The 17,614-nt window shown below is 36.9% G+C and overlaps 1 protein-coding gene across 6 annotated transcripts in view; it reads left to right on the top strand.

Annotated features, from left to right (window-relative positions):
- LOC150105411 (lysosomal cholesterol signaling protein-like) overlaps positions 1 to 17,614 on the top strand; it is a 153,077-nt gene that overhangs the window by 119,280 nt on the left and 16,183 nt on the right. For 5 of the 6 annotated variants that reach the window (XM_090394141.1, XM_090394143.1, XM_090394137.1 and 2 more), the window contains exon 2: positions 16,159 to 16,269. In XM_090394141.1, the coding sequence (XP_090250267.1) occupies positions 16,195 to 16,269 (75 nt within the window). In that variant the 5' untranslated portion in view covers positions 16,159 to 16,194. Of the gene's footprint in view, positions 1 to 5,099; positions 5,213 to 16,158; positions 16,270 to 17,614 lie in introns of those variants that run through there. The other variant, XM_090394139.1, reaches the window with a different exon arrangement.

Below are 17,614 nucleotides of genomic sequence, written 5' to 3'. Positions count from 1 at the left end.
AAAAAAGATGTTTGAGATGCAATTATATTCGTGACGGTGCTTTGTAAACAAACAAGATATGCTTCAGTCCTTAAAGAGATATTAAGACAAAAGAAAGTATTGATGTTCTACAGTTAACTCTGTAGAGTTATATCCTCTTCGCATATAAAAGCAAAATATTATAACTATATTATTAAATAAGCTCTCAACTTTGAAATAGCTGTGGAATGTTATTTGATTAAATATTATAAATAAATACATTAAATTATTCTCGTCATATTACATCCAATATGACGAGTCATTCAAATATTCAAATAATTCTTGCATGCTGTTATATACTACTGAACTGAACGAGGGAAAATCCTTTCATACTTAACAATGAATCCCAGTAACGAACTGCATCCAAAATAATATTTGGTAACAGCACCCTTAGCAGAAGTCCACTAGTTCGGTTCTAGTGATTCCATTACACAAATAACTTGCTATTGCGTATTTTCTTACGAAGGGGGTGGGGGGACTGAAAAGTTCTGACAAACACTTAGAACAAAAATGATATTAAAGCAAGCAACTGATATAATCACAAGAAAAACATATCTTAAACCATTTAACCTTCATGTCTCATCAAATTGTAATAATTTGTTATTTTTCTTTTAGAATATACAAGAAGACATATCAGAGGTTTTGAAGAAATCCGAAAACACAGGGGTGAGGACCATCATCGAGTTTTTCGTGCCGCAAGAAAAGTTCGTAACTGAGATTCATCAAATTTGTGAGACTTTATGGGACTGTGCCCTAGCATATCCAACAGTTGCTAGATGGGTGACCAAGTTTAAAGCTGGACATTCTGAGACGACAAATGCCTCCAGGTCAGAAAGACCTTCTACAGTGATCACACCTGAAAACATCGATGGAGTGCATGCCATGATCCTTGATGAGAGACGAATACCAGCCGAAACATTCCAAAGACTCTGGGGATATCCAAGGTATGAGTTGGGGTCATTATCCACCACCAACATCTGGACATGCAGAAGTTCTCGGCGAAGTGGGTCCCCAAATGTTTGGATACCGATCAAAAGTGAGAACATGTGCTGTCATCTCAAGAGATTTTGAGAAATCAGGTTGAAAATTTTTGGCTCGTATTGTGACCGTTGATGAAATATGGATTGAACACTGTGACCCAAAGACCAAATAACAGTCAGTGGAGTGGAGACACAAAGGTTCTCCACGGGCAAAGAAGTTCTGAATCTAAAATTCAGCAGGGAAGGTTCTTGCCATTATCTTTTGGGATATTGATGGTGTAATCCTTACTTAGTACCTCGAAAAAGCGAAACTGTTACAGCAGCAGTTTATTCAACAGATCTGAAGGAACTGAAGGAGGTATTAAAGGAAAAACGCCGCGGGAATATGTAGAATAATGTGTAAGTTGCATGATTCTACCTCAGTTCCTTCATGGTGATTATCACAACTTTTCAGCATCCCTCATATATAATCACTGACTCACGCGTTAACCAAGTTGTTGTAACTGCTGTCGTTTTTGCGATAGTGTTTGCCGTGCTGCAACTGCGATTCCACACGTATAAAATTTATGGATTAGTTTTTTTTCTGAACTGCTGTATCACACCCTTTTTTTATTTATGCCCTTGTATCCACAAAACCAGACGCTATCGACTTGGCTAGTATGCTTGATTAGTCGAGTGGATAGCATCTTTCCCAATGTCTCAGTGTGAGACCTAAATTCTGTTTATTGGAAGACCGAAGTTGCTCGGGGAAAAAAAGTCACTAGAGTAAGGTTAAATACGTTTACAACTTTTTTTGTGAATCTCACCCAAGAAAGGTCTTGGGTGGGATTCACATAAAAAACTTAAAAACTTAAATTATCTGATATCAAAATCGTGTTTAATGCTCCGACTACGCACTCATGAATGACCAGGGCAATTGTCTATGTGAGAACTATTTCGTTTCACATTTGACCTCCTTCTGTGGATCGAATAGACGAGGGATGATAATGCAACATCAGTTATGAAATTCTGAATTTCTTTAATTTATTAAACAAACGCCTTAAGCTACTACAGTCGGCATCTTAAGGTTCAAGATTGCATGAAAAAAAACTCCTTTCTGGTATAAAATTATTAAAATCAAACAGCAGGAGAAGAGAAACATGAATGTTAACATTTTAAAATCGAGTAGTGGTCACCTGATCATCTCCTTGTGACAGCGGCAAATTTAACTTCAATTGAAATTCTGCTCTTGATCCTTACACAGTTTCTTCGCTTTACACGTGGAAACAAATGTAGGTCTTTCAACCGAAAGGCAAACTCGCGTCTCTGATGTTGAATCTCCGAAGAACAGTGCATCCGTTATGCGCCGATGAAATCAACAGGGTGATTTCCTTTTGATCAGTGGTTCCGAATTCACAATGAAAAATATGAACCTTCTGGATTTTTACAAAAATTTAGCCAGTATACTGACTGGCTGACAAATAAAAATATCATGTATATATTGTATGGGAAGTCCACTACCACCACAAGAGTAAAGATATCGTGCATTTTTAATAATCATGGGTTGGCAAACGGTTAGGTAAGATGGAAATTCTGCTCTTGATCCTAAATTCAAATTTTTCATGGTACTTAGACCGCCAGTAAGCATTGCTCACAAAAATCGTTTATCACAGAATGACATTCAAACCCACAGTTTGGTGAGTGGGGACGATGTCCGCTCCACCGGCCAAAGACATCCACTTTCCCTGGGAAAGTGAAATTCTGTACAGAGAATAAAATTTTTCTGGGCTCGAGTCTCATCTAGAAACTAGAAACCTATAAAAGGCCTTTCAAATGAAAATGAGTTAGTTGGTCTCATCCGGAGTCGATTGGGTTATCGTTTAGGAAATCACGCAGATCAGTAGAGAACATGCAACTTACAGACACAATACACTTAACTCATAGTCTCTTAGTTATCTCAATCGTAAAGCCGACAAACTGAATCCAACACAAACAGGAAAAAATTCGAGTTTTTAAAACTCATTAAATTTGTTTTTTAATTTCTTCCTTTTTCTTTTTCCTACCAGGATGTGGCAGGAACAATCCCATACCCTGCTTGTCGCAGTTTTACTCTATCGTTTATTGTGATTCTTCTCATTTGAGAGTGAAACTCGTCTTCACAGCAAGTGCACTGTCAGCTGGGTTAGCTTCCGAACGTCTCCGGTGGGGGAGGGAAAAAGTAATTCAGTTGCGGTATGGAACAATCGTGTACCGTATCTGTTTATTTGGAAGTGTAGCGTGTCGTCACAGCAAGTGAACTCATTAGTAACGGAGTGCTTGCTATTGCTGTAGGTCGCGGCGAGGACTGACAAATATTTGTGGATTATTTATGGCATTGGAGGCTTCATTAAGTCAAGCTATTACTGCTATCTTATCCTTCAATAGGGTTGTAAAATTAGCATATTTGTATATTGCAGCACTTCGTTTTCATCCTTTAGGTGGTATCAGCCGATTTTTTTTGGAAATTTAAATAATTAAAATACAGCCATTGGGAACAGATGCGAAGTTCACCTTCGTTACGTAACTGGTGTTATTTTCCGAGTAATCATGCCTACGTTATTACATTTCTTAACAGTGGAGTGTTATCACTCGCCTCCTGCTTAACCTGAACAGGGATTACCCTGCTTGAGCGACGATGGAGAAGATGCGATGCGTAAGCACACGTGATACTTCGAGCCTTGAACAGCCCTTCGCTTCCGGGGCAGTTTGTTAATACGTCTATCGTGTGGAAGGAGACTTCACAGCATGACGACAGTGTGTTGTGAATGACGTACAGATCCCTGGTATTATGGCAAGTTGCTTCCGCTTACCTATTTCCCCTACGTCACTGTCTAGTGATGATAACCTAGCGGTCAAAGACAACAGGTAGGTGATTTTCATTCCGTGAGATAAATTGTGTCATATCCTTAGAAGATTACATTCCTCAATTAATCGGTGCTTAACATCGTATTTCCTAGTTAAAGGAAAGGCCGGAATACTAATGAGAAGTTAATGACTGCAAACATAAATATTGCACACGCACAGCACTAACCCAATCAATGGTTGCTCCCCATTTGATTGAAGGTATTCAGTCATTGGTGTCGTTTGAATCCGTAAACATCTGTGAGCAGGAGAGTGTGCGAATTTCTCTAGGCACGTTCCAGTATACGAAATAAATTTCTTATTGTTGGTTCTCTTTATTCAAGACTGTTTTCAGTTGGCTCCACAGTCAGTAGAATTCCGAGAACTGATCAGTCAATCTAACTTAGGGTTTTTAACATTTCGAACTGTTCTATAAAACAATTGCATCACTGATGTTGCAGCCTGATGAAAATGGGCAAAATACCTGCGTACTGTTTACAACTTTCTTCGTCACGTGATCACCAGAATCTTTTGCCCGAGACATATTTCCATATTTGTTAAATGAGCCACATTGAAGAAACTAAAAAGTTTCATTTATATAAAAAAAAAGCTTAATGCACTTATTATTAGCCAAATGTAGAGGTGATTTCAATGACTTCTAATTAAATTGACCGAGTAAGGAAAAGTATAATATTCGATCAGGAGTGCTCATGACGCCACCGACATTAATAAATTTGGGACAATCCACTTTGCTGCTAATTTAACCACGCGATTCTATAAATATTTCCAAGAGCCACTTCCAGGTAAGTAGGAGAACGCTTTCTTCTCTTCCATGAAGCCGACGGAATAGAAGGTTAAGGACGTAAGCACTGGAGAAGTCAAGAACAAAAAAGCAGTCACGACATGAGTCTTATTCTGTGTTCCTCCGTAGCGGAAAAGCCCGGCTCTTCCACCGCCTAATTCATAAGGGCTTTTGTGCCTTCCGTCTCATAAGACACACGCATGGCACTTAGCCAGCGATTACATAATTCTCGTGGAAGTGAGGGGGGGGGGGAAGATGGCATTCGCTAATGAATCGATGCCGTCTGAGTAATGGAGGGTGTGAGAAATCACGTGGGTTTCCCTTATCCAATCAAACGAAAGCTGAAGGTTTTTTGTTTTTGTTTTTTTTTTCTGTTTAAGACAAATATACGTACACCCTACAACCGGTAGAAACGATGTTAGAGTAACCGCGTCTGTCACATGCGATGTTCTTACGGATGAGCGGTAGTACACTTGGTAATTGATTGTGTAGTGTGTAGTTGGTATATTCACTAAGTGGAGCGTAAACTATTGGCATACCCTTTATTGAACCGGTAAGCTACAGTTTTGTGTTAAATTTTTCATTTTTTCTTTATTCTCTATTGAAAGTTTTTTTGCCAGGCTTTTTCTCTTGCTTTAATCTTTTCATTTCTCGTTGAATATACAACTCACTGGGCATACGTAAAAGAAAAAAAAGATATCCCGATCTTACCTGCTGTTTTGAGTTAGCAGAGTGCTACTGATAAAAAAAGGGCCTATAAAAGAAATATTCTGTACATTTAGGTCCAGTATTTCTCAGTGTTTATTGGCCGATATTGTCTTGTGTCTTCAATGATGAGGTACACTCTCAATGCCGTCTGTAGAAAGTGTTGCCTTTTAAATGATTTATTGTATCCGGAGCTAAGTGGACAGAACTTCTGGGAGAGTTAAGCCTGGCTGATGTTTTAAATCATGTGTTTCTAAATGAAATTTTTAAAGTTTTATGTTACTAGCCATGAATATTTGTTTCGTTTAGGCATTGTTTGCAGTACAGTCTGGTAAAAGAGAACGCCAGTGAAAATACCGATGTAGAAACATCGTCAGTGGAAAAACAGTTCGATAAAAAAATAGATATTTTACTTTACTTTAGTAAGATAGTTTACCTCCCTAAGTGAACTCTTACTGTTTTTTGTTTATATATAAATTACATTTGAACCGTTCGTTCAGTTGTCTCTCTTTCAGTCTGGTGAAAGGCGTAAATAATCTTTCATTTAAATGTTTGTATAATTATAATTTACCCTTAAACATCATTTGTTATAATAGCAGCAGCAGAGATCCCCTTTTTAACGCGGTTATTAAAATATATGAAACGTCCAGGTTTTCAGTAATAACTACTTGAACGTTATTTGCCAAGACAAATCATGGCTATCTTTAGGAAATTACGCAGTTCCTGAAGCTCCTTTTCGATTTTGTATCTTTAATAAACTGCATTACGGAAAAAATCTTCTTAGATTTTCGGTCTTTTTAATAAGCTACATTGTTTTAAATGATCTTTTTTTGTTTATAATGTTTATTTGCTTGCTCATATCCATTTAATTTTAAAGAGTTTATTATGTGGTTAAAACGAAACGGATTAACTATCCATCAGGATAGTTAATCCGTTTCGTTTGTTATAAGAGAAATCTATATAAAAATATCCTTTTATTTGAAATTTTTTCTGTCCATTTTCTGAAACTTTAGGTTGATTTTTAAACGCGAAATTGGATAATGTTGTCATTGTTTGTTTAAAGTGGATTCTTCAAGCTTTAATGTAATTGCTGGTCTCATTTTAATGTTTATCACATCTAAATAAACCATACAATTATGTGTCTTTCTCCCTCTCTAGACATGCTTAAGATTAACGAGTATTTCTTAGTGATGGCCTTTCAACTAAAACAACCGCATTCTTAAATGCTATCTTTATAACGTTTAAGAGTTAATCGCCCAGTACACACAACTCCATGCCGATTGCTATCCACGAAACTGTTTTATATCGTCTATACCTGCTATTTAGCGAGTGCTTAATCGAGATATTATGCCACCCAGAAAAGTCACGAACGAAATATCCATGCTTATCGAACAGCCGGTTTATATTCAAGAGTTCGTTGATCTTTTCTTGAATGTGAAGCACACATGAATAAAACTTTCACCAGAGTTTGTTGGAGGTTATCGGTCCCGAGCGTGCGTGTTATTCCTATGCAAGGACAATCTGTTTATTTTTATATTAAACAGATCCTACCAACACGCACCAGTGTGTGTTTTTTGTTCCTCTTTAAGCTATGCAAGGACAATCTGTGTATTTTTATATCAAAACAGATCCTGCCAACACCATCATAGATTTAAATTCAGATTTCGTTCTTAAGGTGAAATATACTGTGATATTAGGGAGAGTTTTCATTTCTCGTATGATAGAAAAATGAGGAAAGTATGTGGCAATAGATCCAGTCAGTTAGCTGAAACTGTATAAGGATAAATATATCTGAAATGCTAATAATTTAAAATGCTTTTCAGCACTGTTATCAAGCAGTTGTTTGCTTTAGATAGATGTAAAAAGGATATGTGGTTTTGGGTTACTACCGGAATGAACACAGCTGTGCACTGCTGTTTCCAGTTCCATCGTTTCTCTTGTAATCTGAGCACTGATTCTGAGAATTGCTCATGAAGCCGAAGGTCTGATGCACTACGGAAGGCCGTCAACGATCCCAGAAATTATATTCTCATATTTAATAGGCCCGCATGCCTATTATGCAAGAAGCAGTTTATTATTAAACTGATACATTCCTCAAAGGTCAATATAGTAATAAAACTATTTGTAAACTCACCTGACCGTGATTTGAGATGGGTGAAAGGATTATGTTGTTTTATGTAACTGGTTTGGTTTTAAATACCACTTGATCCCCCCCCCCTCGCTTAGCAAGAACTCCGAACACGCAAATAGTCCAGCGTGTGATATTCACACCCGGTGAGCAACTAGTGCCGTTTAATCACCATTCCCAGCCAGCACTCTTAGATTATCCTCGTGGTCCTTGAAATCATGGTAGTATCAATAAAGGAGTGTCCTGTTTGTCAACTTTTAAACCGGACTATTGTAAGCAACGAGGTCTAATGAACTTTGACCTTGCACTCTTGGTATGTCTCACTCGGCAGTTTCTCTCATGGTTTTTGCTCGTCAGGATAACCAAGGTCAGGTAAGCCGTGATAAGTTCTTGGAGACATGAAAAGTTCCGCTACCCGTACTTACAATCTAAATCCATCATTCTCTCGCAGAAAATGTCGACTACATCCGCTTGCATTCGTGACACCAAAATTTACAAACTTCATGATCTGGCACCAACCTTGAGAGTCAATTCGCTTGTCTGGAGTCTTACCAAAGGATTAAGACACTGTCAGCGAAACAAAATTCTGAACAACTGCATTAAATTCTCATAAAAGATGGCAAATATTTTATTTGTCTTTTATGATAATTCTGTTCTAGTGATCAAACTTGGTACTTTTCACATTGATGATGATGATTATCTCAAGCTTGAGGATGAAAATCACCCACCTTGAAAATTTTTACATCTGAAAATCCATGCCACAGTAGAATATGAACGTTTATTATGGCAGGGATGCAGGTTGCAACGTGGAGACGCTATCCATTCAGCTACTCAAGACTGCATTAATGCACACATTCTGTTTAACGCACAGTCGAGGTAGGTGAACTCATCGAATACGGAAGTGCCCTGAAAAAAAATCTTGCCTCCGGTCCACATATGTTTCTGTAATTCTACATCTCTCTCTCTCTCTCTCTCTCTCTCTCTCTCTCATGCCCCTCCCCGTTATCGCGTTATCTGTGTCTAGCACAGAGGCCTAGAAACATCTTCCGGCCTTTTGCCCTAGGAAAAGCACGTCAAAATACAAACCGTTGAAGGAGCTAATAAATCTGTCTCTTTTTCTCTGATAGGAGAGGAGGGAAGGGGGGGGGGAATTCATGACAAAGCGCCAAAAACTGGTTCGAAACGAGGGTGAGAGGTTAAGGAAACAAGTGCCTGGTTTACAGGTAATAGTATTTTGGAAAATGGGATAAATTACTAGAATTCTTCAAAATTAAAGTTTCCGCCGCTAAGTGATACTTTTTTATTTTTCAAAAATGATTTTTGAGTAATAACAGCATAGTTTGGCTTTAGTAAAATAATTTAAAGTAGGCAGGCAGTTTACATTTAAGCAAAATAAAATTTAATTTAATTTTATCATTTTTGTCATTGTCATCACTCTAGAGCAGCCCAGCCTGTGTGGTTTAGCTGCTTGCTATAAAATTGCGACTCCCCTACTGAAAAAAGTCACTTGTTCAAAAACCGATCTGACAGTTCGCAGGAGATCACTCGGCTGTTCCATCAACCAGCAAGTTGTTAACATAAGTTATTAACAAGTTATTAAAATAACTTACAAGTCTATGTTAATAACTTGCTAAAATGTTAATAACAGACGATGATGGACAGGAAGAAAATGAAGAGATTAAGATTAATAATTAAAAGTTAAGTATAACTATTTACTGCTTTTTCATTTCCTCAAACGAGTAAGCAGCCCTCTTTCTACTCTAAATTTTGGAAATCAGTAGGCAGCTAGACTCTGTCCTTGGTCTAGCTGCCTACTGATGATTTGTAGCCCGGTGACGAAAATATGCAGACAACTGCCGCCCTCTTGTGTTCCTATTTCAGACAGTAATATCAATTAGATTGTCTTAACAGAGTGAAGTTTAAGTTCTGTTTTTCTGAATATCGAGGTTAAAATACTCGAGTTTCCAGGAAAAAAAAACACCTGTATTTAGCTGAGCCGGCGATTGGTAAGTGAAAGATTTTATTTTCCATGAAGAGTATCAATAAGTGTGTACTTCCGTCCGAGCACGACTGCACCTCATCAAGTAACACGTGCAACCTCATCAGTGATAACCGAAATCGTCTCCGTAGCGCAGTCTGTAAAGACGACTCCCTCTGTTTGGAAAGATCCGAGTTCGAATTCAATTTCATTCAGGACTATAGGAATATTTGTCAGATGAAAATGGCGGAATTCTCTCATTGCAAAACAGGCAGAGCGGACATTGACATACGAAGAAAGAGTACAGAAATATCAGTAGTTTATAATTAGTAGAAGACAAGGTTTATAACGAGCATGACATAGCAAAGTTTAATTCATGTGGAAGTGAGTTTCTTAATGGGAGAAGTGTTGAAGAAATACGTCAGAATGATTATTCAAAATTTTCAATGCTATTATTTCGGTGTTTCCAAGAACTAACCTTACATATCAAGAACCGCCTTCTATTCACTTAGTAGGATAATACCATATTGAAGTTGAATTCTATTTAAAGTACAGACTATTTTAAATGATCGTTACCTACATTCCCTCTATAATTGAATATTCTTGAAAATGAGTGTTTGTTTTTCTTCATGATCAATAAATATGCAGTTAAAATATTTTTTTTCAAAACTGATAACTTAATAAAAGGAATTTTCTACAGAAATATTTTTGAAAACTAGTCTGTACTTTTTCATTTCCCATAAATTTGCGTTACAGTCCAATACCCGTATGTCTCATTACTGAAGTTCAGCTACACTTAGTCAGTAGCGCTGAAGGATAATTTGTAAAAGATAAAATAATCACATTTCATGTTTTTCTTGACTTTTTATCGTTTAGGAAACTGATTTGATGGAAAAGTATGTCTCTAACCTTTCAGTCCTTGGATACTGAATTGTCGAAGTAGGTTGCGAAAGTTTAACACGTGGGTTTAGGTCAGAAAAGGGTAGCGAACCCTGCTTCGAGACTTCAGAAGGGGGGAAACGGAAGGTGGGGGAAAGCCAAAAGGTTTCACATCGCATGGCTTTGAGAAGAAATACTAACATATCAACACCACTATGTCTCGTGACCTTTTTTCGTGCACATAAATAGGACAGGTCCGCTGTTACGCTGGTAGGTTACCAGTCTCTTATCTGTCGTCAAAGCTGAGGTGTTCATGAGCATGTGCTTCGGGACCGATGGCTTCACTAAACCCTTTCCACTCCTCGATTAGCAGTTTCGGATACATACGACCTGCTATCGTTCAGATAATTGATGTTTTCCTCCATTTGTGACCTACATTTGCACGCAGCATTCCCAGGGATGTTCGAAGCTACCCTAGTTTTGTCACAATCAACTTTGCCCTTGACATGAAGATGGTCGTAGCGTAAGACGGTAAGGTGTGTAACGGTAAAATTCCGTCTCTTATATTTCAGGCTTAATGTGTTATCTGCACTGCTGACAGCTGCGGGTGGTTGTTATTTATTCCCTTAAGAGAGATCGGAGGTTGATATAAAGTCATTGTTCCCCTTAGTCAAATGAGGAATTGCTTGAAAGAAGTAATTTGAAGAAAGGAGATCTGAGATAAGATATTAAATGTGTGTGAAGGTTGCGGTTTCAGGAAAGATTTAGACAATGCTTAGGAATGAGATGGAATCTGTTGTTGGGAGGAGGACAACGGCTCGTGGTATGCTCGATTTGTTTTCGAGTCACGACCTATAAGAGAGAGAGAGAGAGAGATTAATGACATTGCCCTGCCAGAACGGGTTAATGTCACTTCAGAGACTGAATCCCTAATCAGCATAAGTGACCTTCAATTATATGCAAAGGTCATTTACGATCTAGTTAAACGCAGATATCATTTGTGTTTAAAAAGTTCATCATCATGCTGTAGTTTGAACTGTTTCAATACTCAGCAACTTTTTTAAAATTGGCGTTTTTGGCTCCAAACATAAAACGAACGCTTCCTCAGTCTCCTATGTTTGACCATTTCTTTCGTAAACCAATTGAGACTTCAAGTAAGCTGTGGATCACAATACGTAAGTGGCATAGTTTGTTATCATTTTAAAACAATTCTCCAGCAAGGCTGAAAGAGTGGAATGATGATTCAGTATACGGCCATCCCAGAGGTGAAGGTTCACCGACTCTGTTCATAATACAATACCACATTTGCTGGTCACGAACTCTTCCTATCGCACTTGGTTCTGAAAGGGAGAGAGTTGTAAGGCTTCTAAAGGAATGTGTAATAGGGTCAGGTTTAAAGAATCACCTAGTTTTCGTACAAGTTTCCCAGAAGACGAATACCGAAGAAAAACAGGATTCTTTGTGTCGTGAAGGTCATCCGGACAGGTGTATCTATTTATAATATGTGACCCGGTTTTCTCTTAACCTTCTCGTTATTTTTAACTTTCTCCGTTATCATCACTTTGCCTTTGTATAATTCTCAGGGATGGTGGCCCATTGTAAATACATGGGCTAAGACCCAATTAAGTTACTTGGGCATTAGATTGGTATCTCTAAAGAAATTATTCAGATAAATGCTACTTTGCATATGCAGTTTCTCTGGAATTTTCATACACGACACGTGGTTAATAATATGCATGAACTTCCTTGACACAAGCTTAGGAAACTTAAGAAATTATGGAAAATAATTTGTTTACCAAGGAAAACACAGTTTAGTTTATACAAAAGATTTTTGAGAAGTCAAGATCGACCTTCCTTTATGAGTCTTTTTCATCAATTAAAGAATTTTCATGAAGAATTAAAACAGGAAGAATGGTGCAGAGATACAAAGACCGAAGTTATCAGCGTATAACACACTCGTGTGTTAATTTTCTGCCTTTTTTCTCCGCTTTTAACTCCATACAGAAGCTACCTGTTTTATCGAGAGAATGCTGTCATTGACGATCCTTTCACCGAGTGTAGTTTCGACTGATGTGTTGCAGAACTATTAATTGCCAAGCGCAGTTTTTTCGTACAAATCGCGTGCATTAGAGATCCGTAAAAATAATCGAAATCATCCTAATATTTTTGTTCTAATTTCAGAATCAAATGATAATTTGATTTTATAAAATTATAATCTGAAATTATAATTTTTGTTTCATATAAAAATCAGAAGTAAAATATCTTATTTTAATGATTTCTGAGATATACTCATATGAAAGTTATATAAGCAGGTTTTATATAATGCTTCTTCTTTGCTTTTACGTTCTCTGGAGATCAATTCTTTGGACCATTATAAAGATGGCAAAGAGCTTACTTTTTTAAAAGCTTTTGTTGGGTTTTTAATGTTTTCATTTTAAACAGATATTTTAATTTGAGGTTTTAATATTATTTATATTTTAAAATTAAACTTTATTATTTTGTTTATCATTCTATCATAGTTTAATAAGATTCCACAGATCTATTACTACACTGTCTTTAGATTATATGAAATTAAAAAAAAAAAATAAAAGTGATGTAGACAAAGTTCACTGCGTAATTTCGTTTGCGTCATACGAATATTTGTAGGCCGTTAATTTTTCTCGAGACCACTCTAGCAGACACTTCAGACATTGCTGACATCTCAGTGTCTCTCCATTTTAGGACTTTTAAACACTTCGCTGAAACAAGATATTCCAAACTTCACTGCAGGCGTTATTCTTCAGGCATTCGTAGATGTGTGGGTGCTGCTTAATAATATGCTGTTGATGGAGTTCGGATTTTTAAAGATCTAATGCATTTCCTTTCTAATTCATTGGAGAGGAGCCTTCGTTCCTGGTTGCACTTCACTTATGAGTCTGGGAAACAGATAATGATTGCGAAATGGAAGAAAGCTGCTATTGATGTGGACTGATACCGTTAAACCTGTTAAGAAATGCACGCAGTTTAGTTATTATTAGAGATGGATTTTTAAAAGATGAATTAAATTTAATATAACAGTTTATTTTTTTTTTATTATTCATAACTTTTTTTTTTCATAAAGAAAGCAATCATATGACAGTCTAATGACATCACTCAGACTCGTGTTAAACGTTTTGGGAACTGGAAAAAAACGTACTTTTAAACATTGCCTGCTTTTAATTATTTTTATATATCGGTGTCGTTTTAATTATACTTGGCAACATTGCTCTAATTGCCATCCCCTAGTGATCACACCGATAGTTTTTTTTTAAAAAAAACTTAAAATCAGTATTCAAATCCAAAAAAAGTTACTGATTTATAATCGATAAACCTTAATCATTAAAATGATTAAATCTGCAATTTGGAAGACGTAAAAAAACATTTATCAGTGTAATCAGGTCAGGCACAAGGAGTAGCAATTACGGCAGTTTTTACGGGCATCAAATTAAAAATAAGCCGATAAGTTCACTGGCTATTTACTAAAAGGAAATCGCTGACTTCTAACATGTTTTAACATTTCATCCATGAGCTGATTGCTTCAAGAAATTGAAGCAATCAGCTCAGTTGAGTTTTAAGAAGTATTTAAGCATTTTTGTTGGTTTCGTTTTAACGAAAGTCATATCGATATTTTCCCTAATCGTTTTGTCACTTTTCTCTGCACCAATGTTTCTATTTATCATATTTATCATATGAAATCAAATGCAAGTGCAGAATTACGTACATCTCAGACTCGAACCTGCACCACCACAAATAAGAGAATTTGCATCTGGTAGACGTTAGGTTAGAAGATCGTTTTTAATTACTAGTTTTGTACATGCAACGCGAATGGAAGGGAATTAATTGGAAATTAATAAGTATTTCCATGACAACGAAACGTATATTATTAAAAATAATAATAAATCTGCTCGATAGAAACAAGGAAGTCACGCTCTGCAAGATGCAATGCATATGCAATCCTCCCCCCCCCCCCCCACCTTCTAAGCTGCCTTATTTCCTCGAAGGGCAACGAATGACTTTGTCGACTGGTGGAGGTAGAAAATAGGATGCACAGAAACAAGTATGGGAGGGAGAATTCTATAAAGCATGTCATTATATTAGCTGAAGACAGATCGGCGAAACAAAAGTTTTTTTATTTTAGCCATCTGCTTCTAACGTAATGGTAAAACAGGTGATTCACCGATACAGTGTCTGATCACACCGTTTGTACCAGTGGTGATCCCACTCAAATCCCGCTAATGATTCACTGAACGTGACCGACTTTTAAAAGTTGGTAAACTAGTACCCATGTTCCATGGCACTGTGTCCTCGTTTTCTAATAGTACTGATTTGGTTAGAAAGGTGATTTTCAACTCGGATTTCATCTATATTCAGTGGGGGGGGACATAAAAGAAAAGGGGGAACTGCTATTAATTGTCGAACTTGCCAAAGGAAATATGCATTTGATGTGATAACCTAATATTAAGAACTAACTTACAAATTGCGGTCTGTTGTAAAGCGAAGTCATGTGCATAAAAAGCGGCATGCTTTATAAACCGATCAATAAAACTAATATTGAATAGGTAACTGGGAAAAGAAGTATTGCATTGGCCTCTGTCATTTCTGTGTCAAACATTCACGGACGAGTAGAGTTTTTTGCAATCAACCCTTTCCTTCTTCCCCCAAATCATATTACTTCACTCTACAGTCATCGATAAGGCTTATTTTTTTAAAGTCTTTTCTAAGAATATTCTTGATTTTAAAGTGGGCCACAGACATGTCCTTTTCATGACTGAGGGATAAAAAAAAACCCATAACCACGAACCTAACCATATTCTTGGAAGTACTTTTAACAATGCAGTAGATGGCGGCGCTGTTAACAATTCAAAATTCAATTTTCCTCATACGCTTACAACGTAGCATTTCAATCGAAAAGCTACTACACATTTTGAATCAACGCATGTGTTGTATCAAGGAATGATTAACTGCACATAACGAGAATTGTATGAATGGTTATTAATAGGTCTAATACATTTAATAGTAATCTCGTGATATATATCTAAAGACAAGAACTGTCCGTTATTTCATGTAGAAAAAAAATTTTAATTGAATTTGACTCTGCCAGATGCCTAACCTCTATTAACAAACATAATCCCAGAATGCAACACATAGTCGCGTGCCGGGGTGGTTTCACCATCTCTGTTGAATACACTAGAATAAACAGAAACGCAGATTTGAATTTGAAATTTCGGTTCAAGCAATAATAGAGAAATCATCGTCGCAAACCAGATTGTATTGCAGATCAATTTTAACATCGTTTCTGCCACTTGATTATTTTTTTCATTATTAATTCCACCCCCGGTATGTACAAGAACTTCCCAAATCTGTTTACAAAGTTGGGAAGTTCTTTATCGTTATCATATGCCTCGAGTGCACATTAAACACTTGTCTCTCCGTATTGCGCGTTTTCAAATTTACGAAATTAAAACAAATTCGTTTTAACCGTGATTAGGTGTCCTTCTTCGGTGCGTTTCGGCTTAGTCCTCATTAAGCTGACCTATTTTTATTTCTTACCCTTTTTTCTTCCGTGTCGTTACATTTTCCCAGGCCAAGTTAGATTTTTTTAAAGAAAAAAAAAGTCTTATGTGCTTTTATTTTTCGCGCAGGAGCGTGTATAATCAGTTTATTTTTATATCTCGGATAGCCTTAAATGTCTTATTGTATTGTGCTAATTTGCGAGTTGTGAAATATGATGTGATTACTATTCACTAAGTTGTAATTTCTTAGTAATAATAAATATTCTCTCTTTCTGCAGTAATTTGTAGATCAGGGTTATCCAGTAATCTCCATCATGCCAGGAAACGTGGTCCAAGTCAGTTCCGTGTATCAAATTCCTCCTTCCATTGACAACGTCCAGTGGTGTCAGGTGAGAGCTATTTTTAAACAGTAGAACAAGCTAACCTTATCAACCGAGCTTGCAAAATTTACGATTACTTCCTCTTGGGTAGTTTTCTATGCTCATATTATGAATGATTTATATTATAAATGTAATAAACTTAAACGTTGCTTTATACCGCACAATGGTCTAAATAGCCACCTTGAGGGTTCGGTTTTTGTTCTTAATTTGAAAATGACCAGATGGAAGGGAGCAGTCACATAATCGGTTGTTTAAGTGAACTGTTTTTTGTAGATAGAACAGCAGGGTTCCTTCCATCGGTTGAATGCGTAGAAGGTGGGGAGGGATTAAACAGGATATATTCAACATCTACCATAATACTTGTTAACCGTACCCAAATGTAAAAGGAAATGGTGAGTTATTCAGCTAATATTAATGGGATGTTTTGAAGTGGGGTGAAAATGTCGCATCGATATTTCGTAGCTTATAATCAGTGATTGAAGGGCATCTGTAATTTACATAATAATAATAATTATTAATTTTTGTTATTAAAACCAATATAGATTATTAAAATTATTTTCCGAAGTACTTTGTTTTGAGTGCTCGTGTGCTCTCACAGAGCTTCCTACGGACGTATGAAATCTCCGAATTGCATTGCGTTATTGCCTAATCAACATACTCACAATACCGCCTATCTGATTATCTCCAATAACTGAATGAGATATATATTTAAAATCTTCTATAAGAAATTATAATTTAATTATTGATAAGCGCCTACCATTTTGTTTGCTGTGGATTGTACACTCACGAGCAAAACATTGACTACCTACTTGTGCGTTGGGCCTCCTTTGGCCGAGATAACCGCTTGCACACTTTTTGGCTTTGACTCCACCGGACCACGGAAGGTGTCTTCTGGTATTTGGGACCAACTAGAACAGACTTACGTCCAGCAGGTCAGCGACCGAGCGAGACACTGGCGGACGCTGCGTTCCACGACTCCACATATGCTCGATGGGATTCAAATCAAGAGAATTAGATGGTCAGGGGAGCTCACAAAAATGTTTGGGTGTGCTCTCTGAGCCATGCTTGCAAAATGCAAACGGTGTGACATTGGTCGTTGTTTTGATGCAAGAGTATTATTGGATCCATAGGGCTACATTGTCATCATTATTCTAATTCTTAGCAGATTCCAGCAAAGAATTGGAAGTCAAAGTGTGGTCATTGGAGATAACGAGACCCAGTGATGTCCATGATTAAAGCTCGTTTACCATTATAGCGATTTTTGAATGTAGTTTTGAATATAAAACTGTGACCGTGGTAATAGTTCATAATTATCAATAAATATCACACTAAACTAACTTGACTATCTCATCCC

Source organism: Typopeltis vanoorti, chromosome 6, assembly GCF_054136105.1.
Source record: "Typopeltis vanoorti isolate ZY-2024b chromosome 6, IOZ_Tvanoo_1.0, whole genome shotgun sequence".
Classification (NCBI taxonomy): Eukaryota; Metazoa; Arthropoda; class Arachnida; order Uropygi; family Thelyphonidae; genus Typopeltis; species Typopeltis vanoorti.
This window is presented reverse-complemented; position numbering and strand designations above follow the sequence as displayed.